This window comes from Acanthopagrus latus, chromosome 22 (assembly GCF_904848185.1).
Source record: "Acanthopagrus latus isolate v.2019 chromosome 22, fAcaLat1.1, whole genome shotgun sequence".
NCBI classification, from domain to species: Eukaryota; Metazoa; Chordata; class Actinopteri; order Spariformes; family Sparidae; genus Acanthopagrus; species Acanthopagrus latus.
The window spans coordinates 347,037-373,984 of NC_051060.1; the positions used below are offsets into that span (position 1 = coordinate 347,037).

At 41.0% G+C, this 26,948-nt stretch overlaps 1 protein-coding gene across 2 annotated transcripts in view; it reads left to right on the forward strand.

Moving 5' to 3' along the window:
- Positions 1 to 26,948, forward strand: part of enah (ENAH actin regulator) — a 182,133-nt gene that overhangs the window by 20,416 nt on the left and 134,769 nt on the right. Inside the window, exon 1 of one of the 2 annotated variants that reach the window (XM_037086590.1) lies at positions 24,301 to 24,458. The exons of the other annotated variant lie outside the window; for it this stretch is intronic. Within the exon in view, the coding sequence (XP_036942485.1) occupies positions 24,445 to 24,458 (14 nt within the window). The 5' untranslated portion in view covers positions 24,301 to 24,444. Of the gene's footprint in view, positions 1 to 24,300; positions 24,459 to 26,948 lie in introns of those variants that run through there. 2 annotated transcript variants of the gene reach the window in all.

Here is a 26,948-nt window from a genome sequence, read left to right on the forward strand (position 1 = left end):
TTTTTATTGGTAATGAATGAATCTTTAGTAGTCTTGATTTTAAAATGACATGGTATTGAGGAGTATCATTGTCATGAAGTTTGTGTGTTTAGAATCACAGAAAAACAAACACAGGCCCGGAGTTTAGTTCCATAACAGCCCATAATGTCTTTGTTGTGCTGCACCCATTGAACAGCCCCCCCCACCCCCCGCAAATAGTTCAGTCATCAAAGTGGTCGCCCTGGCAACACAACAACGCCACCGAATTGACACTGTTCAGCCAATTGTAGGCTCCCTAGATGTTGAATGACAGGAGAAATAAGATTTGCAGCTCCAGGAAGCCGGAGAGAAGAGAAAAGTCTGGTGATGGAGGGAGGGAGGGAGGGAGGAATGAAGGGAGCGAAACAGGTCATCCACATCGCATTCAGGCCTCATTTGGCCTCCATAATGAAGTGACCCCAGACAAACCTCTCAATCTTTGTTCCCCTGGACAATGGCTGTACACTTGGAGAGAGAGTCATCTGACACATGAACTCCCTGAATAACCTTTAATGAAACAGGTTGTCTCTGCTCATTCAAAACCAGATTATTTTTGTTTCATATCTGGTCATATTTAATTACAGAATGTGTTAAAAACTGCCGGAGTTTCAGCATAAGACAGGGACCTTGTCTTCTCACTTTTAAGATAATTGTCCCCATGTTCTGTCACTCCTTATATTAAATTGGCAAGGGTAAAGTCCTGCCTTACCACAAAGTCTGATTGCTACTTTTAAGGACACATTCTTGGTAAAACTAAAATCATTAAGCTTGAAGGTGAAACAGACATTTCTGTTGGAAAGAGGAGAAGAGGAAACAAGATCATGAAGGAAGGAGAGCAGGAGAAACAATTAGTTTTATTAGAGGCGATTAGAATCCAATCAGTCTACAAAAAGTGCAAAAAACATGAGACATGCACATCAACACACACACACACACACACACACACACACACACACACACACACACACACACACACACACACACACACACACACACACACACACACACGCACACACACACACACACACACACCCCAAGACCCTCTTTAATTCAGGGTTGGAGGCAGTTCCAGGAAATGGTTTTCTAATTGCTTATTGTCAAAATGAGGCACGCTCCAGGTTGAGGTTACAGCGTGAAAACTGTGTGTGTGTGTGTGTGTGTGTGCGCGTGTGTGTGTGTGTGTGTGTGTGTCTTTGTGAGAGTGTGTGCGTGCTGCTGAATAATTAATTTGGCCGGGTCAGGCTGCAGTTTGCATCTAGCTCACAGCAGCTCAGTGTTTACTGTGATCTCAATGTATTTCTTCACAGATCTCATTCTTTCTGATGCAACATTTGAAGTGATTACTTCTTTGCTGATTTGTTGGGAAAGTGAATAATATACATGCACAGAAAAACTTCTAACATGTACCACCATCTGTGTCTTGTAATCATGTCCCACTGTACTCATTTACCATCTCTCATCTCTTTTATTTTGAAATTCTCAGCAATTGAAATGTCTCCTGCTGAAGCTTCCTGATTGAGTTGCCCCTGACCTTTGACACAGTTAACCTATCAGTGAGTTGTGTTTGCACTGACTGCGTCAGCTCCAACTGCTCAGCTTTGTATATGTCTGGATGATCTGATGCGGATGGTCCTGCCTGACTGCTCTCTGCTCTGCTCTCATTCACTGTGACACCTATGTGGGCTGGGTGTTGGACATAAGTCCCTTTTCGGTATTGACCAAGGTGTCCACAGCACCAGATGGTGGGAGGGAGCAGGATGATGGACAAGCTGTCATCGCTGCTGCTGCAGGAGTCACACCCCCTGCAGGTCACTATCACAGCACTGGGCAGCTCCTTCAGCAACAGACTGATACACCCTAAGTGTGTGAAGGAGAGGTACTGCAGGTCCTTTCTCCCTGCTGCTGTCAGACTGTACAACCAGCACTGCTCCATATAGACCTTACCTTGTACTCTGCACTGTGCAATAAGTCTGACCAAACTCATTTCAACACCCACATTTATTATCTATATTTAAAATCTGTATATAAAAATATGTTGCTCAATTTACTATATCACGTAAATATGTATATACATCGATTCTATTTTCTTTCCTTTTTAATTATTTTGTCTATTTTGCTATTGCTATGACAGTAAACTGAAAACTGTTGGGTTGTGGACATAACAGACCTTTCAGGACCAGGGGTTGAACAGTGTGACTTTTTCAGGGCTGATGACAGATCATTAGAAACCAATGTGACTGATAACTAATATTCATTGGCAGTAAAAAGAAGAATCTGGGTGTCTAATTTTAGAACAGACAGTGATGGAACGTACCTAAGTACAATTTACTCAAGTAATATTGGTAAGTACAAGTTTATGGTTTACTTGAGAATTTCCCTTTTCTACTACTTTATACCTCTTTTCCTCTACATTTTTTTGAAACATGTAGCTACTAGTTGCATCGCAGATTAAAGGAGAACTTCAGTTGATTTAAACATGCAGCTACATTGCTCAAGCTACCCTTGACTTGCCAGTACCGAAGACGCGAACACATTTGGTCAAACCATTACAGGGCTCTATGAATGGAGAGTTAGCATTGACAGCTAACAGCATAGGGTCAGAACTTTACACTGTGTTTTAAGCTTCTTAACATGCTCCAAATCTCACCCCAAACGTTATGCAACACCAGCAGACACCTCAAAACACAGCACTGTAGTGTGTATGACTCATGTCAGGCTGTAACATGGATTAGTGTTTAGTGTGCTTAGTGTCAAAAGAAGTGGTCTGAAGATGTCATTTTGGGCTCTGGAAAATTGTGGTAAGCAATATTTTAACATTTTATGGATGAAATTAATTGATTAATCATGGATAATTAATAATTATTCAGATGATTAAATATTTGTTAGTTCCAGCCCTAGTTCACACAGGACAGCTGGCTGCCTGAGGTCTTCAAATCCTGTTTGTCTTAGCAGCTCCAGCTTACCTCTACAACAAGATACTTATTAAACTTTCAGAGGCTTGTGGTGCAGCGCTCTCCCTGTGCCCCTGACAGCCCACACTCACACAGCTGCTGCTGAGACACAGCCTGCTTATCACCTGCCGACACTGGAGAACACAAACACACACAGTTGTGGCTGTATGTTAGCTGTTAGCTTGGCCAAGGGGCTGATCTCATCTACGCTAGACAGTTCTGCTGCTACTCTGTCTTACCTTCTTCTACCTGACTGTGTGTTCACTTCTGTTTAGGAGGAAAGTGGATGTGTCTTTGCATGTGTGCGTGTGTGTGTGTGTGCGTGTGTGTGTGTGTGTGTGTGTGTGTGTGTGTGTGTGTGTGTGTGTCAGTGTCTTCTAGGCGTGGGCTGGAGGAGGTCAGACAGTAATCTCCAAAATTGACATTAGTGAGATTACATAAGATTATTTTTTTCTCTTGTGGACTTGGAGTCCAGCACTAAGAGGCCATTGGGCCTTATTGGTTTTTTAACCTAATATGCCCAATATGATTTGTTTGCCTTATAAGACAGACATGTCATGAACTTAAGTATTATGGCAGGATTACTTTTTGGGATATTAATTTTCCCCATATTTTATTTAGAAGAACACCGTTTATCTGTGCATTTTCATTAGTGTACAGCTACATATCTTTTACTGAACGTTGTTTGTGTGTACGTGTTGGTGTGCATGCCTGAGCTGTCGGCCAATTATGTAACCAATCAGCATGAGGCGCGGTTAAGATGACAGTCAGATGAGATTAAAGAGGTGAAACCTGGACAACACCTCAATCTGTTTGACCACAGCTGGGACAGACGATAGACACTCACTGCTGTCACTGCACAGCCTCACCTCACTAAGCACCGGCGTCCATCCACACACTGATGTGTGTTTGCCCTTGCATTGTCACTGCTGTTTGATATTTGAGCCTGGGGTCAGCTTCTGCAGCTGCTGTGGATTCAGTATCTTGCTTGTGGACACTTGAGTCCAATCATTTATCCAATCATTCTGTTTTCCTTCCAGCACACTCAAGTACACTCAGTCCAATTTATAATATTTGCTTGACAGTTCAATAACATTAACATTAAGCACAGCCTGAATGACACCTTTCCTTTAGAGGGCTGCTCTGCAAATTTAACGTGTCATAGTCAATTTACAAGTGCAGTGGGTGCTGCGCAGACTTTGAACATGGTTCTATAATGTCTGTGTGGAGGAGTCTGAAAATTGTTTCTATTTTATCTTTTTTACTTTCTCAACAGTGATTGTTGTGGTTTCTTTCTTGTGACAAATGTGCTTATTATAAGTTGCTTTAGACAAAAACGTCTGCTAAATGCCCTAAATGTAAATGTAAGTCTGAGAAAGTGATATCAGCTGGGTAATGCTCTTTGAGTTTGTACATAGCACATTATAACAGAGGCATGGAATAAAAACGGTTGCATTTACTCAAGTACTTTACTTCTATACTGTATTTCTATTTTATGCTACTTTAACTTCTGACTCTATATTTTGGAGGCAAATGTTGTACTTTTTACTTCACTAAGTTTAAGTGATAACTTAAATTGCTAATTATTTTGCATTGCATGCTACAGCAGAGCCAAATAAGTTGGATTTTTGGATTAATCAATTTTAGCTGCAGTCCATTTAAAAGAAACTGATTTGGATAACCAAAAACATGCTGATTAAGTACATTCTGTATCGGATACTTTGAGACTTTTACCCAGGTACTATTTGTATGTGTGACTTACACTTTTACCAAAGATAACATGATATTTTTACTTTTGCTCAAGTAATGATTTTTGGGGGAACTTTTTACATCACTGGCCCTATTAAAGTCAACAAATGTTTAAATATCATAAATAACAAAAAAAACAAAAAAAAAACCAAACCTGAAGATTTGAGTTTGCCCAAAATGATTATTCCACTTAAGTGTTGCAAAATGAGCTCAATTAGTTTGTCAGCTCCTCCGCTCTGACTGTATCATGTTTGTGCAGATCACATCCCCTGTGTTGTTGTCATTGGTGCTGTATTATCAGTGGAAGTGCTGTATCCACACATGTAACCTCAGGCAGCAGATGTCACTGGTAGTAAAAACTGGAAGAGGCTTATGTGGCAGCCTGTAATGCTTCTGCCAACCTAATGCCCAATGCCCTGCCCTGCCTGCCAGCCTGTGTGTGTGTGTGTGTGTGCGTGTGTGTGTGTGTGTGTGTGTTTTTGGTGAGGACTGACTGTTGATGCAGTCCAGACTAGATGCTCTCTGCTTCCTCTCGCTCTCACTGTGGGTACTTTCTGTGTGGGAAACACTGCCAAATGTGTGTGTGTATGTGTGTGTGTGTGTGTGTGTGTGTGTGTGTGCGTGATGCTGACCTGTTTGATTTTGACTGTCTGGGTGTACATGTGGCTGAGGAGTGAAAACAGGTGTCTGCTCTGTTTGTCCATCTGTCCTCTCTTCCAGCAGCTGTCTGTCCTCTCCCTTTTCTCCTCTGTCTGTTGTCCCTGCTCAGGTCGGGGGTCACACACTGTGATCTGTGCAAGTCACTCGAATCCATACTTTCCTGGAGAAATGTGCTTGGTGCTACCTTCATGTGTCTGCTGCAGGAGCAGTACTGTGTGTTAGGGGCTTTGTGAGGAGAGGAGAGCTGCTGTGCCACTTCTCATTTTAGTCTTGGTGATCCTGAAGTGATATTCTATTTCGTTTCTACTTGACATCAGACCTAACATTGTTTGTATTCAATGCCTGATACTGTACATCTTCTCAACTACAAAGCCCAATTGTTGACCAGGAGCTGTTTGAAAATATGCCATCCTGTATGCCACACTGGGCAGCGTATTCCTTTACCATGAACCCTAAACACACACATAAAGCTGACACAATTGGTTGATTAATTGATTAGTTGTTCAACAGAAAAATAATCTGATCATTTTTTTAAGTTGAACATCCAGACATTGTTTTGTTTAAGCTCCTTCTACATATTATATGTAATTAACTAGTTTGGGGTTTGGACTAGTGGTTCTTTTACATTTAAGTAAGCATCAGTTAGTTTTGGCATTATTGCTTAAAAAATGATTGATAATAGGGATAGATGGATATGTTTCTTTTTTTTACACAGATGCTGAACTGATACTACTATTCCTGATGAAGGAGACTGATTACCGATATTTGGAACCGATCATCAAACATTAGACCTCCCATTGGTAATGAGTAGTAATACTGATGCTTTGGGGCTGTAGGTAGGGTCGGCCAGATTTAGCAGGATTTCAACATTATTTTATTTTTTAAACCGTTGTGATTAAAAAAAATGACCATTTATTTCCCTTGTACCATATGCCTTTTATCAAGTACTACACTTTATTACAATTTTGAAGTACTTTGATTATTTACTATTATTTTATTTCTTCTGCTTTACACTTTCTGTCCATTCAGATTATTCACTTTATAAGCTGTTACTAGTGACATGTTACCAAACAGAGAGTGTTGTGGGTGGGACATTGAGTAAGAGCACAAAGTAGTGTGTACAGACAGAGAGAGGAGGCTGCGTCGGAACCAAAGTATTGCATTTTTAGATTAATTTATTTTACTGGCAATCAGACAGAAAAAAACACAGATACTGATATTCAGAAAGATGCTGAATATTGGCCCTTATAATGAACCAGGCTGATGATCAGTCTAACCCAATTTCGCATGTCATTATATGTGTTGTCTTTTCCTGGTTTTAACAGTTGGGTCCATATTTACTTGAAGTACCAATACGAATCCATATAGTATTGTAGCAATATTGATGTCAAGGTATTTATGTCAAATATGTCAAATATATAAATATGATGATTCAGGTCCACAAGCATACATTCGTCTGCTGCTGAAACTAAGTCCAATATTTGATAAACACTGCAGTTCTAAGACGTTTTTAAAAAAAATATTTTCTGATTATGACATGGGAAATGTAATATTTATAACTGGACAGTGTGGAGAGACAGAGCTACACACTGCTTTATTTGATGACTCTCAGAAAGAATAGAATAACACTAGTCTTATCCTTTTAATAAAATAAAACTTGCTCAGTTTCAGCCTGAGAATCTGTGTGTGAGACCTAGAGCAGTGCCTGTCCTACATCTTATTGTGTCTGAGCCAAGTCTGGTTTTATCAGCTCAAGATGGAGAGGAACGCTACACTTCTGCCGTGCAGCTTTTCTCTCTCTCCCCCCAGCTTCTCAGTGTCTCTGTTGTCACTCTGTCTCTTAGCTTCATTCCCTCCGTCAGCTATCACTTTTTGAGAGTATTTGTACTATTTGTGTTTTTCAATGTGTGAAGGACATTTGACATAAACAGTTGAATAAATCAGATTTGAGTATTATAATGCAGATATTTCTATTCTGTTCTAATGTAATAAATCACAGGGTGTCACTCTTAGGAAACAGAAGGATGACTTCAGCTGGCTCTGTAATTGCTCTCTAAACTTAGTCCAACTCTTCAACTGCAGCACCTTTCTGTGATGGTCATGTACAGCTTCCCCCTCCAGTCTCTTCACATCCAGAACAGTGTGTCACTATCAGTGCCCTAACCCTTTTCTCCAAATGATAAAGTATAGCCAGTATTCCACCTTTGTTTGCTTGTCATTGTTCCTCATTAAAATGTGTGTGTGCGATGAGCAGCAGCAGGATGCAATTTCAGCTCTTGAAAAGATCTTTGACAAGTGACCGCTGTTTTCAGTTTGCAAAGACAAATCAGCTGTTCTGTCTCTCACTTCTCTCCCCCTTCTCTTCACTGCCACTCTCTTCATTCATTTTCACGTTGATCCTCTGTCATCTTTTCCACTTCTCACGCTCCACCACTCAATCACTTCCCTCAGTTTCTTCGTCTTTCTCACGCCCACACTAACAGATGGGTCGTAGCTATTGTTTCATACCACAAACACAGCCAGTTTATTGGGGCTCTGATAGCACTCATGACGAGTGTGTTTATACAGTATCTGTGAGTGTGTGTGCTCATTTGCATCTGAAAGAAGTTTCAGACTTCCTCAGCTCAGTGTTGGCCATTGTCGGTATGTAGCAACACAGATGGGGGCTTAAAGGGATATTCTGGTGTAAATTTAATCCATGGTCTAACACACCATGACACCAAGTAAGACCCCCCCTCGAGAGATCAAGTTTTCCGACCGCTATCTTATGTAGTTTTAGCAACCTCAGAAAAGACCGCACGATAACAATACACTGCAGTCTATGCCTCCAACCAAGATATCGCCATCAAAAAGCCACTCATAGCCACAAATAATGCTCAGAACAGCAAACTTCAGCAACAGTTCAAATAGGGTCCCAGCAAATTGTTCGAGGCATCAAACATCAGCTAGCTTTGCCGGATTTCTACTGAAATGAGAACACAGCTCACCACTCCTGCAGCAGCTTGCTCGTAGTAGGGAAGCCCTGCGAGTCCATTACTGAGTGCAATAGAATTCCACTTCTCAAGGGTGAAAATGTATGATTATTACTCCATGGAAATGCAATCAAAGTTCATATGTGTCTTGCCAACCAGTTCATAACAGTTATTATCAAGAGCTGACAGGGAAAAGAACAGAATTGAGCATTTCTCACTGCACTCGGTAATCGACTCGCAGGGCTTCCCCACAGCGAACAAGCTGCTGCAGGAGAGTGGTAAGCAGTGTTCTCTTTTTAGTAGAAATCCGGCAAAGCTAGCAGATGTTTAATGCCTCGAACTATGTGCTGGGACTGGGACTGTCGCTGAAGTTTGGCACTGTTCTAAGCATTATTTGTGACTATGAGTGGCTTTTTGATGGCAGGTTCTTGGTTGGAGGCATAGACTGCAGTGTATTGTTATCTTGCTGTCTTTTCTGAGGTTGCTATAACTACATAAGCTAGCGGTTGGAAAACTTGATCTCTTGGGGGGGTCTTACTCGGTGTCACAGTGTGTTAGACCATGGATTAAACTTACACCGGAATATCCCTTTTAAAGCTGAAGCATTCATCAAATACATAAGCTCCACTGCAGCATCACACACATCTGCATACACACCCAGGCCACAGAATGTCTGGATGCTTAACAACACTGTCTGAATATTAAGACTGTTGACCCATGAGCTCCTCTGTGATTGGGATTTTAAATGAACAATTACAGGGTTTGAACCAGAGCATACCATTTCTACACTGACCCCTTTAAAATATAAGAAGTCTCTGCACCTTGTTGTCCCCCAGAAAATCAAGAGCAGGATCAATACAGTGAGCGGGCTTTGCATTTTTAGAGTTTTTTTGAAAGCTGTAGCCACATTTATTTTGCAAGTCGGCCAAACTCCTAAATAAAACTGCTAAAATGTGCATTGCAAACCGGTGTCTGTAAGTAACCTGTAATCTAAGTCAGATCATATGTCCAGTGGGGCTACAATCAACAATTCCACAGATTCTATACTAGTGAACATAACCTGGGAGTTTGTGGACAATGATGCTGTTTTGTTTCTCAGCAAGAGCTGCAGATGATGTGCCGTTCAAGGTACGCCTGGAAATCTTGTCTTCAGAGACTGTTTTTTCGTTCACTCCTGTGAATTTGTGTTCATCACCATCTGAAGTTAATATATTATGTATGATAATGAGGACATAGGCAGGTTGTTCTATGAAAAGACGAAAGGTTATTGTAACTGACTACTTCAGATGATAAATTATTCCGCTCCAGTTCAGCTCCATGCTGGGGTATCTAATTTGTTATCAGTGTAAGAGAGTGATACATGTTAAGTAAACCCAGACTGTATAAAGTAGTCTTATTTTTTTATTTTAATTTGAGATGCGAATAATCTGAGAGGTCTGTTGAGTAATAAATTCCACAATCCTAATAACAAAAACTGATTACTTATGTTATCTAATGCTAAAAAAAAGGGGAGAAAGGGAGGGGAAAAGGAAGGAAGGGAAGGGGAAAGAAAAAAGAAAAAAAAATAAGGCATACAAAAGGGCCATTAAACATTTGAGAGTGATGGTCAGGGATAAATGGTAGCAGATGTAAGCTTACTTGACCTATTGTAGCTCCTCTGTGTAGGAGCAATAAGAACTAGGAAGTTGGTATATTAATCTGGTTTTGACTGTAGAATAGAAAGACAGTGAGTAGTTGTTAGTATAAAGTTTTGTTGTCTTTGCAGATTATAACAAAATGCTCAGTTTCTTTTCACAGTTTTTTTTGTTTGTTTTTTCCTACCCTGTATCCCTGCTTTTTCTGTGACTCCGATATTACAAGCGGCGATATAGAAATGCAAATTCATGATTTTCCCCACTAATAGAAGGCCCTTTAAATTGCTACATGGCAAGTAATCAATTTTCTAAAATATCATCATGGAATGTCCGAAGCCTGGGCTGACTGGTGAAATTAAAACAAGTTATGACTAGGATTAAACACTTGGGAACTATAATTATGTTTCTTCAAGAGACACATTTAACCCAAGATTAGGTTATCAGATAAAGAAGCAGATGGCAGGGACAGGTATTTGCAGCTAACTTTTCATCCCACGCTAGGGGCGTGGCCATATTAATTCACAAGTCCATTCCCTTTCAAATAAATTCCACCACTCTGGACCCTGGGGGAAAATGTACCATTCTACAAAGTAACCTATTTGGACATTATCTTAATTTAGGTAATATCTACGGCCCTAATTCTGAGAATTGTTATTACAGTAGTATAATAATTTCTGACCATGCTACAGTATCTATAGAATACAGAACCTTGAAAGAATTCCGTGGACCACCGACATGGAGATTTGATACTAAGTGGCTACAGGACCCAGAGTTTATCCACTTCATGGACCAACAGATAGAATTGTTCTTCCAGGTCAACAAGTCTGAAACTTCACCCTTTGTTAGATGGAAAGCTTTTAAAGTTTTTATCAGAGGGCAAATAATAAGCTATTCTAGTTATTCTAGCTATTCTGCTGGAGCCAATCCCAGCTTTGTCTCAGGGCGAGGGCAGGGTACTCCCTGGATAAGTTGCCAGCTCGTCACAGGGCCCTCACTGATGAGCAATGTGGGGTTCAGTATCTTGCTCAAGGACACTTCGACATGCAGCTCAGCCCTGCCCGGAGCTGGGATTTGAACTAGTGACCTTTCAATCACTAGTCGACCTGCTCTACCCGCTGAGCTACAGCCACCCATGATGGAAATTGAAAAAGAAATTAAATCATTAGAAAGCGAAATTATATTTAAGAAATCATCAGTGCTTGAACATAAACTGACTATACTTAGAGCACATTATAACAAACAGTCAGCAAACAAGGCTTTAACAAATTTAAACAAACTAAAACAGTCATTCTATGACCAAGCGGAGAAAGCGGGTAAACTGCTTGCTTGGAGAATTAAAACTTTATAAAATCAAAAAAACATTCATGAGATAGAAAATTTAAATGGAATTAGGGCAACTGATCCAAAGGAAATAAATGAAACATTCAAATTATTTTATGAAAAACTCTATAAATCAGATCTATATGTCAACAAACATATACAATCAAGGTTTCTCGGTAGGCTTGAGTTCCCCACCCTTTCTCCCAAGGACCAAGAAATCTTAGAAAGACCAGTGAAGTTTTCAGAGTTACAGGAGGCCCTTGCGTGCATGAAGGGGCAGAGTGGAGAACATTCTGAAACCTGGTAGACCGCCATTTAAATGTGACTCCTACCGACCCATATCAGTCTTGAACTCAGACACTGAACTTATAGCTAAAATCATAGCTCTAAGGCTAGAACAACATCTGCCAGATCTTATGCATGCTGACCAAAACGGGTTCATCAGAGGCAGGCAGGCATTTCATTATCTAAGAAGGGTCCTTAACATTTTACATTTGGAAGAGGGACGTCCAGATACGGCCATTCTATCCCTGGATGCCAAGAAGGCTTTTGACAGGGTGGAATGGCCGTATCTGTTTGAACTACTACCGAGATTTTGCCTTTGAGAAAATAAACAACACTATTAAGGTATGGTACAAAATACAAGGACACTTAAACATAATCTGGCACAGTCCTTACCAACACTTACTAAATTATTGGAATCTTTCGGGATGTTTTCTGGTTACAGAGTGAATAATATGAAGTCTAAGATACTATTCCTTGGGAAGAATGAAACTAAACTCATCTTGTGGCTTTACCTATCTGGGAATAAATATTACTCCTGACCTAAATGACCTAGTCCCAGAGAACTACAATCCTATTTTAAGAATCCCTTAAAAGATGGTCAGATCTTCCCTTATCTGTAATTGGATGCGTTAACTTGGTTAAAATGAATATCTTACCTAAATTTTTAGATCTATTTCAATCTATTCCTCTACAACCCCCATTAAATCTATTTGATAAATTGAAAGTTAATAAGTTAATAACCTGCCTAACCCGGCCCGGTTGACTTCCTGAATGGTGAGGACTGTGGAGTCTGAATTCTGTGCCGAGCTGGCACCATGTAATTGTATTGTATAATTGTAATTGTATTTATTTTCATTTGCACAAAATTGCCCCATTTTGTTGTACTGTTGTTGTTATGTGCGGTGTCCTTGAGTGCTTTGACAGGCGGCTTCAAATAAAATGCATTATTATTATTATTATTATTATTATTATTATTATTATTATTATTATTATTATTATTATTATTATTATTATCATCACTATTATTATTATGATTATCACTATTATTATTATTATTATTATTAAAGTGACTTATTCAGATTGCTTTCAAATCTCGCCCCTCCAAAAAAGTTCTAATCACACCCCTACACCATCACCACTGAAATGATTTCCCCACACTATCAGCACTGACGGACTCTCCCTCAAAAGAAACTATGTTAAAACAAACATCCCAACAAGGCACATGCAGCACCATCAGAACCAATATGTTAGTGTCTCAGGAGGTAAGGATAGGCAGTAAAGCATAACAGGGTGGGCAGGTTCTATATTATAGGAGGGATGAGGAGGCTACGTGCTCCACTTCCAAAAATATTTTCAGTAATTGAGAAATTGCAAAGTGAAAGGAAGGCCAGGTGAGAGGAGGGGAGTTGGCAGCCTCATCAGGGCTTTTTGTTTCTTTTGCTGATGCTTTGGCTGAGCTCCTGTTGTCTTTGTGAAATTCCGTGCTGTGTAAAGACCTCTGTGCAAACACCAGCATTAGGACTGCAATCACACTTGACTCTTATCTGCTGTTTGCAGAGACTTAAAAACATATGCAGAGAGACAGATAAACAAACATACAAAGTAAAGATCAGGGAATTAATCACTTGCATAAAACCTCATGATACTTTGCAGGATGTACAGGTACCTGAAATCTTTCCCAGCAGTCTGGAACTTGTCACTGAAGCTCAACACACCTATACCTGCCTCAGCTGCCTGCGTCAGGCTTTTTAGCACTGCAGGACTGATTTTCAGACCCAAATGGGCATGCCTTGATTCAGAGAACTTTGAGAACCAGCTTCTGCTGAGACTCAATAAAAGATTTGGGGATTCCTGTAGAGATGAGTGAATATGGCACAAACTAGTTTCCATGTTGATCATAATGTTTTAAGTTCTGCTGCTGAAATGGAAAAGTGAGCCTGTCAAAACTTGGCTAGATTTTCTATATAAAGTGTTAAGAGATACAAATTCTGTCAGAAATGATATGTTAAGTATAGAATCGAGAGTATAAAAGCTGTTATTACAATATTACAGTTGTTACAAAGCTGAATTATCTAGGTGCTCATGCAGGACCTCTGGTCATTTCAGTCTTGATTATTCTGTCTTAAATTAGTTATCCAAAGAGGTATTGCGTATCATTGATGGCAAAAAAATATTTTTCAGTTTTTACATTTAGTACATTTCAGAGCCTGTACTTTCTTACTTTTACTTGAGTAAAGAAGCTGAATAAGTACTTTTACTCTTACTAGAGTAATTTTTTACACAAGCATCTATACTTCTACTTAAGTACCAAATGTGAGTACTTTTGCCACCTCTGCCTAACCCCAATATTGCCAATGCATGTGCACAGTCTGCAAAGTGTTCTGACAGTCCATCAGAGAAACAAGAAAGACCGTTTAACCAGATTCCTGGAGGAGCCTCTTGTTTGGCTTTGTAAGAAACTGACTTGAGTTTGTCTCTGTGGTTCCGATCTCATTTGATCATCATCTTGTTGCAAAACCCTTCAACGACGACTACTCCACTTTGAATGAGTCCATCCACTTATAGTTGTTGAGCTCACCCTTGTATGTTTAGACTACCTGGAGCTTGTCATCTTACATTACTGCAGATGCCATCAGCCTGCACAGCTTGTTATGGTAGCGGGAGACTGGCAGCAGCCTGTGTAACAAAAACACAGACGGCACAAACACTCGCAAATCCAGGAAACGGTTGATGAAAGTCCTAAATAAAACACCAACACTCACAAACAGACCCCTGTGTGAGTGGAATTTCACAGGCTCAGCACTAACGGGCTAAAGAGGAGGCAGAGGGAGAGCAGGAATGGCCCCAACAAAATCTTTTTACAAACTGCTCTCCTTTTTTTTAATGTAACCAAGATGCAGGTTGGTGGAAAATTGGACACATTTTGTTGAAGGATGCTTGAGGGAAGATTTGAAAAGTTGTGCATGTGTCTAAACATGGGTATGTCCTTGTCTCCTCTGAAGAACCTGAAAGACATACAATTATGTATTTAATTATGACACGTGGCATTGCCGGGTATGGTTGACGTAGATTTTGAGCTGTGAGAGTAAAGAGAACATAAGAAAGAAATTAACAGTGATAGCAATAACCTGTCAGCCTCATCATCATGCTGCCGGTCGATAGCTGCATATTGCCCGGAGCTATCTGACATGAGTATGCCATTGAAATTCCCCTCATGCTGACAGCAGTAGCACAGCATTTTCTCTGGACTGATTAAAAACATAGGGATATTCAGGGCTGCTATTGTTGTAAATAATTGAAACTCATGTGGCTGAAGTTTCTGAAGATGGGTTCTTTGTCATCACTTGTCCAACTGAAGTATGAATGCTGTGGAATATTGCAGGTAGAAAATAATGAAGTCTTTTTTAATATTCAAACTCCCTTGCAGGAGTTGCCAAATAGAAACGCAGGGAGAGAGACTAAAGAAAGGGTTAGAGGAGAAGATGGTGGGGATTTCAGCTGAGGAATTAATGCAGCTATTACTATTTTTATGGATTAAATGCTGCTCATTTTAATTTGACAAAAGAAAAAAATGAGGTTTGGTGAGTGAGATAACATGTCCAGATCTCGTCAGTATGACCCTATACTGTATGCGCATTCAAAAAGCTTTGTGTGCTTCTGGTGTTGGACCAATCATGCACAGTGTACAGCAGGTGAGAGTGCCTACAACCTGTCAGTCACATGGACAAGTCAGTACTGTTTACTTGTCGTTGCTTACTTCCAACTCTCTTTTAAGTCTCCAACATGCCGGAGGGAAATATCTGGCTCAGACTGCTAAATACTCCACTATGTTCACCACTATTGAGGAAATCACTCAAAGTCTTGTTCAGAAGTTTGCTGAAGCAGTGTTTACTTTGTAGTTAGTCCAGTGTGGTTGACACAATGAGCTGAGAAAGTAAGCTAACTAAGAACTGTGGCAGGGTAGCACATTTTCACAGTTGATCAAAATGTAGTTATCAGAAGGAGCTACGTTCCTTGTAGCTTGCCTCACAAGCACCCAGCAGCGCCTCAGGTTCATCTTCCAGCAATCAAGTCAAGTCTCCCAAACTGGGGAAGGCTGGATATTCAGCAGTGTGCCCTCCCAGGTTCTCCAAGGCTACTTGGACCATGTAATGAAATAATTTTGCATCTCATTCATAGGTAGCAAGGTCTCGACCAGCTGAAAAGCTAGCCCTTCTGCACATAACATTCTTGCAGAATATTTTATTTCTTTCCGTCTCTGTTTCACCCACTAATGTTCTCATGTGTCCACATGTAACCGCACATGAGTTTGATCGATGGGAGTCTTGGAGCTTATTGTAGCAACACAGTTACTGCTACCAAACACAGCTAATGTTTGCTGTTCTGCAGAAAGCCAAGTCAGCACCATGATTCTGGCGGATCTATGTTTTTATGTTTCTCATGTACACACTCCCGCATGCATGCACATACCCATACTTGGCTGAAAGTGTCATCCCCATTTGAAGCAGGTTTAACCAGTCAAGCTTTGACAGTGATGTACTGTAAGGCTCTGGCATGGGAGTACAAATGTTGTGTTGTAATGATAAATCATTCAGTGTGTAATAACTAAATGGACATGCATAAATAACTACATCCCATTTTGCCCTAAACATTAATGACAATTTATATACTACATGTATAACATAATCATAATGTTCTTTTCATGGTGTATAAAAAGCAACAAGCCCTACAATAACAAACAGTTAAATCAATCACCTTGGCTATAATCGTTTTGCAAAGCTATGAATGCAATGATAAGTGATAAAGCAAGTTGTTCTGACCTGAGATTTAAGTCACATGTCCACACACACTTGCTGCTTTAAATGGAAAACCCTCAAATAATCTGTGTGAAACAAATGGGCAGCTCAACACACACTCACAGGTCGCTCCATGTGTCTCTAATCCTGTCAGTCCATTGGCCCATTCCTCTCCAATGGAATGAAAAGTACATCACCATAGAGACCACATCAATGGCCTATTAGCATGAGAGGTGAGCTGAGGAGACAAGAGGAGACACAGTGAATGATTGAGCGCAGGGAGAGGGGGAGAAGGGGGTAAAGAGGAGAGATAGAGAGAATGTGGAATTTAGGACAGACAGAGTGGGAAACGGGGAGATACCGAGGGAAGAAGGGAGCAAAAGAATGGGCTGGAGGGAAAGGAATGAATGAATGGAGAATGTGTTCGAAAGTGGGTGGAAGGAAGGGGAGTGGGACACTTTAAAAGAAGGGATACATTGGCTCATTCTCTGTTTAGTCAAGGAGGAGGTTTATTGGCATGATTACACTGGTTTCCTTGCATCTCTCTCTCTCTCTCTCTCTCTCTCTCTCTCTCTCTCTCTCTCTCTCTCTCTCTCTCTCTCTCTCTCTCTCTCTCTCTCTCTCTGTTTTTCGGGGCAATCATTATGCCTGTTGTCGGCAGTCAGGAGGGGATGGAGAAGCTCACTCACCGACACACAATGAAAGTTTTACCGCAGGCCGGCTGTTCAGTAAAGGGGAGGTTGGCTATGCTGTAGGAGAGGTGGTGGGGTTTAACAGTATCAAACTGGCGTCTCGTATGAACAGTGGTGATTTTTCTGGATGAAGTGCATGAAGTGGAGCAGGTGGTCAAGACTGACATCATCCTCAGGGACACGTTGACTCCGATGTATCCGCTAGTGAATCCATCAAAGAAGATCACTATTTCAAACGCCCCGCCATAACAATGATAACTTGGTGAATGAAGTGTTAATGGAAGATGTGTTTGATGAACGATGTCTTAGCATAAACAAGAGTAAAAGAAAGAAATCAGCTGATAAAGGACAGGGAGCAAGGAAGAGGAGAAGAGGCTGAGCTGACCGCTTCTCAGGATAAAAGAATCACTTCATATTCTGTGGAGAAGATTAGAAAGTTCTTAACAGAGACTAAGGGTCACAGGACGGTGAAGATTCAACATTTCTTCCCTGATCTGATTGGTTTGATCAGGTCTGTGAGTTGACTCAGAAAAGATGATGCATTCACTGATCAGGAGATTTACAGACTCAAGAAGCTGGTGACTAAGGCCAGAGCTGCTTTGTTTGAAGATGATAATTAATTTCATGAAGATGCATTTCTCATGGTGCACATTGATATTGGAACCATTAATATTAATGATGCATGCACAGATGCAAAGAGAGTCTCCCTGTTCAAACTATGTGAACTGAAAAAGCTGGATGTGCTGATTGTCCAAGAGACTCAGTGACAGTAAAAATGAGGGGGACTGGAGGAGGGAGTGGCCAGGGCAGGTTTTCCTAATGGTGGTCTGGCTGCGCCTTTTGCTGTCCAAAGAGGAGTGCAGTAGGGATGCTCACTGTCAGGCATGCTGTACTCTCCAGTCATTGAGCCCCTACTGCATAAGCTAAGTAAGGAACTGTCACGTTTGTGTTTTCCTGGGTGTCCTGCAGCTATAAAACTTTCGGCCTATGCAGGACCCTTGTTATTATTAACCCGGTGTCCTCCTCATTCTGGCACAGGCTGACAGTTGTGGACCCCCCGCTAATCTGTTCTCACGGGTCCAGGCTATTATAGTGGACTTTTTCTGGGACAGACTCCATTGGCTTCCACAGGTGGTGCTGTTTCTCCCTAAAGAAGAGGCAGGACAAGGGCTGGTGCACATGGCCAGCAGGTGTGCGAATTTACGGCTGCAGTTTAATCAGAGACTACTGTACGGACCACAAGACCTGGTGTGGAGACCTTTGGCTAAGCTGATCCTGCAGAGTGTCGGAGGTCTAGGATTACAGGAGATTTTAAGACTGTAAACCTTTTCTCCCTTCCTGTGTTTTACTGTGGACTTCTTAGTGTGTGGAAGCCTCTGTGGAGACAGAGGGTTAGGCACAAATCTCTGTTTTGGCTGCTGCAAGAACTGCTGGGTCATGGCGGCCTCCTGAGCACCCCCTCCTGGGGAGGAGCAGCAGTCGTGGAGGCCCTCAGTACAGCAGGGATTACTACTCTTGGGGCCATGCTGGAGTACACTGGGCCCAATCTACAGGAGACAGCAGATTTGGCAGCTGGTCTGGAGTGGAGATCGCAGAGGATCTTTGGCCGACTGCTCAGTCACTGGAGAACGTGTCTGACGGGAAAGGAGTGTCACCAGCTGGGAGACTACAGCCGTGGTCTAAATGCCCCCTGTTCTGATGACCTGTTCTCCTCCCTCATCATTTGCCCCAGTGCAGAACAACAGTGTGAGGTGAGCCTGAAGGAGGCCAAGGGCAAGGCACTGTCTGTGCTGATAGTGAAGTGTCTGAACAGACAGAAGCTGCAGCACTGGTCCCAGCTACCATGGCGAGCTCACCTGGCCTTGGACGAGGAGGTCCAGCCTGAATGGAGGAGTCTCTACAAACCTCCATTCTCCAAGAGGGTGGCAGACCTCCAGTGGAGACTCCTGCATGGGATTTTAGCTGTAAATGCTATCTATCCTGAACTCTGCTGTCCCAAACACCTGTCCTTTTTTTTCTCTCAGAACCTTCATTCTTGGCTTCTGATACAAAAAGACTCAAAAGGACAAATGCCAAATGATGAACTTTATGCGGGGTCAATCAAAGATGGCTGTGTACGTGAGTAAGAAGAGGAGGGTGGAGGACAGTGTGGACTCTGACGTTGTTCTGTTGCTGAGCAGAATGATAAAAGCAAGGCTCTTGATTGATTTTAAGTATTACAGAGAAATGCAGGATCTAGAGCGTTTCACAATGACATGGACTCATGGTGAGTACTGTGCTCTGTCCAGGAGAATGAACTTTTGTTCTCAGATCAGCTGGTCTGATCTGTCTGTTTCAGATTTGTTTTTTTTCTGAATGCTGCTCAGTGTCTTCTCTCTGAACTCTCTGAACTCTCGCTTGAGTACTGAGATACCTTCCTTCAGGACTCTGAGATTGCTGGAGAGTTTTGGTGATGCAGAGTATGGTGTAGGTGGAGGTCTGCTGGAGATGGGTGACCTGGTCTGGAGCTCTTGTGGAGGACGAGGAGGAGACACTTTTGATGCTGCCAAAGTCTTCAGTGTTTATCAAAGTTATCCAGACTGTTCTCAGATCCCTGGATCATAACTGTTCCTTTGTGATATATGTTTATTGTTATAATGGGACTTGAGCGGTCTGCATCTCCATAGGCAGTAATCTGTCTGCCTTTGCTTATTCCGTTCTTCTTAATGTGAGTAAACTGCTCACATATTGCTGTGTGCTAATTTTCAGGATGTTGAGTGAAGAACACTGGGTTGCATTTTATCTTCTGGCTGTTCTTCTTGCTGAAGTCTGCTACCAGTGTTTCTGGGTTGGCACATAGCACATTCATTTTGAAGTCTTTCTTCTTTCTTCTTGTATTTCACAACCAGCCATCTGTCCTGGTTGCCTCTGTGTTACTACAGTTGATATATCTGTAGATATGTTTATCAGTTGCTGCTGCTCAGCTGTTGCTCCAGTGTTCCATTAGCATGGTTGGTTTCAACTGACAGCTGGTTCACTGTTAGTAGTTTCTGAACAGTTATCTTGACAGAGATACCTTAATAACCCTTCTCTTCTTTTGAAGTTTTCCTCGCTGTATTATTTCTTCAGACCTGTTGTTGTTGTTGTTGTTGTTGTTGCTAGCCAACCATCATTTGCACAGTACCACAGTAGCAGTAGAGTTCTTTTCCTCCAGCTAGCTAGGTAGCAACTTCTTTTGATAAAAAAAAACTTAGAAATTGTAGAAATGTCTGGCTTCTTCTCTTAAGTGGTTGAGTGTGCCTTCCAGCCACTTTATGTTGTAAATGGGTTAGGGTTGTGAATCAGACATTTTAAAGTGAAAACACAAAAAAGTGAGAGGTTGTCAGGAGCTCATATCTTTTGCTGCCAAGCTCTTTTCATTGTCAAGCAACTCTCGTTCTCTCTCACTCACTCACTTTTATCTCTGTTCTTCTAAAACACATTGTTTAGACCATCGCAGTTTTGTCTTGGCCAAATAGTAGTTTGTCACAGTCTTAACTAGATATTAAAAATGGATCATGGACAATGAAATGGACAATATTTGTTAAACCTGATTCTGAGAACCCAACTTAACTGTTTATAAAGACACAAAATTGAATGATTCAAAGAACTGTGTTTCTAGACAAGCATGCCTGCTATGCCAAGAAAGAAAGTGTCAGGATTTCACTTCTTCTTTTTATTTTAGAATTGTTTGCATTTTTATTCTGATTACACTACTATTCAGATTATTAGTAGACTGGTAAATCAGTGTAAAAGTAGTTAATGTTGTATACCATAGTGAGTGTTCATATTACTTCTATTAATCAGATTTTGGCCACGAGGGTTATAATGAACTGCGCTTCGCTCCTTGATCAAGAGTGTATTTATGGATTACACAAGAATTTCCTAGAAAAGCTCCCATTCCAAAGTTTCAAGGTTACACACTTACTAAAGCCTTCAGTGCTTCCCAGAGGTCATTCTATAAATAATGCCTTGTTTGTACAGTAAATGACTGAAGGATGGGTTATGATCGAGAATAACTATTTGCACAACGTGTTTTCCAACCTCATGAAAAGGTAGCACGATTTCCAAATGTACAAGATATTCTGACAAGCAGTTCTGATGGAGTATACTGCCACCTTTAGACTGTGCCAAGTTTTGTTGGAAGTGTCCTTGAGAAGGTATATACACATATACGATTGTGAAGAGGATTCTTCTTCCTTTTGAACTGAATTAAATTGCAAAGTTTAGTCATAGCAGACCATGATGAAGAAATACTGAATCTATTTGGGTCTGTGAGGATTCTGCAGACAGCTCAGCTCAGGCTATTTAGGAGCTGAAATACTATAGCAGTGGGTCCTGGTTTATCCAGAAAGACAGACACTGGATACATTTGACCTTTGACCTCCTTGCTGTGTTTTACACCAACCCCCTGACCTACATATCCTATGAGGGTCAAGGCCAAATGTGGCTGAGTGATAGACTTATGTCACTGATACTCTCATGAATCAGTGTGTTTACCTTTCTCAGGTGAATTTAGCTCATACCATGACAGTTAACATTTAAAAGGGTGAAAAGTCGGAGATAAACAACTCCTTATTGCAAAGCCTGGTATCTGGGATCATGCACCGCACAGGCTCCCTCTGCCTCTACACCCATACCCCACTGGCACTCACTTAATGTCCATGAGGGGATTTCATATTGATGTGAAACACCTTGAAGTGTGGTTCAGAATGTGTTCATTGAGTTTTTCTCCTCCATGGTCCTCAGTCTATTACTATCTCCCTTGCAGGGAGACCTGAAAGCGCAACTTTTCTATTCCTGTGGTTCCATTGATCCATTCGGCTTCAAATCAATCCTGTACCTGAGTGCAGTCAGGCTATATACAGACCGCTGTGCTGTATTTATCTATAACTCATGGCTGAGAGTATTAATGTGCTGTTATGTCAAATGCATCTTGGAGGACTTGGCATTTTGATTGAACATTATGAAACATTTTAAATCTGAACATTACATTTTTGTTGACACTGTTTAATCTTATGGCAGGTTCCATTTCTATGCTTTTATGTTAAGTGGAGTGAAGGTCTTGATGTCATTGCTGTTCTGAGCGGCTACACAGGAACAAGGAGCCTGCCGTCATTGTCTCCTGCTGGCTACATTACACTGCCTGTTTAAATTCCTCTCAAAGAGCTTGAAGCCTTTTGCATGTCTTTGTAGTCTTGATGCAACAAAACACGTCAGCACTGCGGCTCCATAAGAGGCACAACGACACACATCATGAAGTCGGACTCTGTGCGTTTTTTCCAAAGTATTTCCCCCAGTGTCCTCCTGTTAAGCTAAGCATGTACCTACTGACTGTTTATAATGATATGGATGCTGTTAACTGTGTTGTGATTGAGGTCCTGACCCACCAAACATCCTTGAAAGTGTCAAAGTCAAATTTTTCACTCTAAATTACATAACGACATAATCGCCATCAGTAAACTAGATGCTGTCTGACTCTGATACTTGTGGGGAGGGAGGCTGTTTTCTTTTGGAAAGTTCACTGTAGCCTCGGTCTGGAGGGCTGAAAGCTTCAGTGCAGCTTTACGTCGGAGCAGCTTCGCGGACAATCGGTGCATGGTTCCCACACACAGATTGCAGTTTGAACGGGGCTACTGTTGGATGGTTCACCAAGCCTTTGGTTTGAAGCATAATGAAGCCTTCAGCTTTTTGCAGAGTGACTGCTGTCTTAACTGGGTAACAATACCTTAAGTTTAGTTGGGGAATCACTGCAATATTTGAATAAAACATGAACAACAAGACATCAACATCCTCACATCGACATTGTTGGGTCTTTAGTAATCTGGTCACAGAAGTTGGTTTTGGAGAGGACTGTGCTTTTTTCACTGTCTTGCTTTATGTTATCTTAGAATTTTTACTAGCATTAGCCAAAACTCTAACTAACTCCACTAACTGCATCCAAAATCCTTACCAATATGCTGTTTAGAAGGGATATGACTGAATAATTACCTTTGGAAGACGAATGTTTAACAGCCCAATATTACTTCTCTTGTCCTCACAAGACGTTATGTGCTGAATAAATAACTTGGCTAAAAAGCTCTACGTTTGCTCACATCTATTACAGTGATGAAAAGGCTGAGATTGTTTATCTTATTTTCCAGTTGTGTCTCAGATTAGGGATACCAGTGAATGGTTTGGCACACAACCTGAGACTGAAATGAATGTCCCCTTCTCTGTCCATTCAGTCAATATTCAATTTTGTAGTGAGAATCATTTTGATTTGAAAATTGATTCTGGATTGAATGGCCAAGAATTGAAATCGAATCTTGTCATGGGAGTCACAAGTCCCCAAGTATGAAACCAGTAGTATGTGAATTGCATACAGGGAAATATTACAGGACTGTATGTAGCCACTGCTGTAGTAAAACAACATATTAAAAGATTCTTCTTTTGATTAGGGTAACTAGCTGCTGTGGCCTTGGGTTGCTGCTCTCTAGTGATTGTTGTTAATGTCTTTTTTGATAGTGATATGTATTTTATATAGTCTAATAGTGTACTGATCTAGGCACTGATAGAAGTATCAGTATCTGTACCCCACCCTAGAAAAAGCCTAATTCCATCATCAGGGTTTTTTTTTCTGACTTGACAAAGCTTCTGTAGAGCCACAGATGTTTTGCAGCCGTTTTCCCAGGGTGAGTACTCCTTAAAACTGGTAAACTGACCCTTCGGTGTAGCGTCAAAGGAGTTGCCCTTCTGAATGAAGGTCAGCAATTTTGAACACTGCTCCACCATAAGCTAAATACGATTGAAACTTGGAAGGATTATGTCACTGCTCTTCATAATGGCATCATTTGGTTTGGATGCATGTTCCCTTCTTTGATAACAGGTGGAAACATCTGTATAAGAATGAGTAAACATGGTGTTGGTAAGGGCTCTAACAATCCCCCATATAATCCAGGCTGATGACAAGTTCGGGTCACAATGTCTATTTTTGGACAGAGAGACATTCTTCAGTGGGGGCTGCCTTCCCTGACGACCCCCAACTGTAGACCCATTGCATCCCCCAACACCCCCACCCAGCTGCTCCACTTTTAGCCTTAGCTCCAGAGAGGTGAGCGTGGGGAGGGGGTGCTTCCAGCAGGCCTTGCAAGTAGTTGGGTGGCTGCCTCGCCACTGTCACTGTCAGTCTAAATGTTGGTTCACTTTCCCCCTCTGGAGTTAGCCAGTCAGTCGTCGAGCCAGTCAAGCAACTGCTGAGTTAGTCAGTGTGTGGAAAAAGTGGAGACATCAAGAAGTAGACCAAGCGCCTCCAACGCCAGATTTTCTTTGAGGTGGAGGTGCCCGATTCACCCAATACCAACACCAAGATGACTCGTGACTCGTAAGTTTCAGCTGGTGGTTTAGAAACGACTGTAAGATTTAGTGGTCAAAAGATTGCAGTAGAGCACACTATCAAGTGAAAGGAGGCTCTTTCCTTACTTTAAGTATTATCATTGCTGAAGCAGGTTTAACTTTTACAGTACAGGCTCTGAGAGATGTCAGAAACAGGTTGGTGTTTAAGATTAGCTCATTTTCCTTGTCTGCCTGCTGCCTTCCTACTTGTCTGCTCCTACTATTGTTCATCCTTTTGGCCTCTCTTCCCACTCAGATGAAAAACTTGCTCTAGCTTTTAGCGCCATCAACCTATTCATTCATTATTTGGAGCCTCTCTCACCAGATGAGAAGTTCATATATTTATAGAACTGGAGTGGCTCTTAAACTCCACAGAGTCCTATCAGAGTGAATTCTCGTTCACTTACAGGATAAGATCTGTCTCTCCATGAGGTGACAGGGCACTTTTCTCCTTCACTGCCTCTGGAGCTGCTGTTGTATTTCCAGAGGACTTGTACAGCAGTGGAAATGCTCTCGCAGACTTTCTCCTGAGGGATATTCTAAAAATGTTTAAATATTTGCGGTCTTTCTAATGTCACTGCGAGGATAATCTCCCTATGTGCAGCTTCTGTATCTGCTGTCGTAGTGTGAACACTGCGCTGCTGATTTTTGTCCTTGAATCCTTGAGTTCAAATGTCTAACCCTTCCATGTTGTAGTCTGCATTGGGGCAGTTTTATATATTTTTGTTTATATTTTGTCCAGCCCTCCAATCTGTGTTTTTTGTGTAATTTCCAAAGTGTGTTTATGTCTCAATGCAAGTAGGTGTAAGAAATGAAGTTGAATTGGTGATTTATTTTTTCATTCATTCACTGCTCAGTGTGATGTCACCTCCTTCTCCATGCTGCAGTGTTATCTGTGTGTCACCTGTTGTCGACCTAGTCACTGGCTGGGCTAGTTCACCCAACAACAGTGACATCATTGTCCAGAATGGACAACAGAAGCTTCAGGTCAAATGACAGCATCACAGAGTTATGCTCCTGTCCCACACAGAGTTGTAGCATCCTGTTGTTTGTGTGTGGCCTTGAACAGGGATTTCAGTCAGATGACCCAAGTAAGCTGTCTTTGTCCTGTGTTTATTTACAGTTGATATATTAAGATGCAATCTTGATTGTCGAGCAAAATGTACTAACTATACTAGGTGTCAAATTATAGTCACATAATGGTATTGAATTTATTAGGGTCTCATCAGTTTGCTTTGATTATAATGACAGTTGGCTTTGTCCTTGTCTGACTAAAAGACTGTGTAGACCCTTTTGAGGGCAGACAGTTTAACATGTCACCATTACATTGGAGCTGCAGTGATTGTTTGATAAATTTATAAGTTGATCAGAAAAGAAATCCATTACCAAATGTTTGATAATTGATTAATCGTTTCAGTCTTTTTTTTTTTTTTTTACCAACACAAGTGTAAAACATTTGCTAGTTCCAGCTTCTTGAATGTAAGAAGCTGCTTTTCTTAGTCATTTGACGGTTAATGGAGACTCTTTGTGTTAGACAAAATAACCAATTTGAAGAACTGAATTTGGGTTCTGGAAAATTGTGATGAGCATTTTTCAAAATGTTCTTATTTTTTAGACTAAATAATAAATTCTGAAAGTAATCAGCACATTAATGAGAGGTGTGATTCAACAGTCACCAATTCAATGCAGATTTTTTCTCAATGAATCGCAAAATATTGCATCCTCAAATTTGTATATGACTGCACATGGCTACTTTTTTGATAATTTAATACAAGCAGTGGGAAACATTACCAACACCTTTTTTCTTCAGTCTTTTAATAGTCACATTAAAACAATGTACAACATAAAACAGTTTGTTTCTGCTGGTGAGTTGCAGGCCAAAGTATCATAAAGGATATTTTAAAGGGAATTCCAATATTAACCTTCCAATTCCAATATTGTTTGGCCTCTCATATCTTTGTTGTTTTTGGCCATATTGGTGCAAAACTAGGTCAGCTTAAGAAATGAAGTAATGCAAAATTAAAATCAGGTGCTCCTCAAGAATAGGGCCAAAGGTGAAACAACTGTGACTGTCCAGGTCAGTTGTAATGGATTGGTTGGCAGTCTGACAAGGAATCCAAAGCACTCTGATGATAATAATAATAATAATAATAATAATAATAATAATAATAATAATAATCAAACAAATTAGTTCTGTTACCTTTCCTTGTGGCAACAGATGCAAGGCACTGTTGACACATAACAGGTGTTTGGTCAGTATCATCCTTCTTGTAGCTGACATAATTGTAGATAACTGACGCTGTTTTTCTTTTTGGCACCAAGTTTTCTGTGAGTTTCTTTTCTTATTGCTCATTTTTCAAAGTTGTTACCAGCGACTCGTGGTCTGTTTTGGCACACTAAATAAGAACTAATGTGATTGATGGATGGCCATGCATTCAGAGTCTGCATGCACAGTGTGTGTCAGGTACCCTTAAAATTA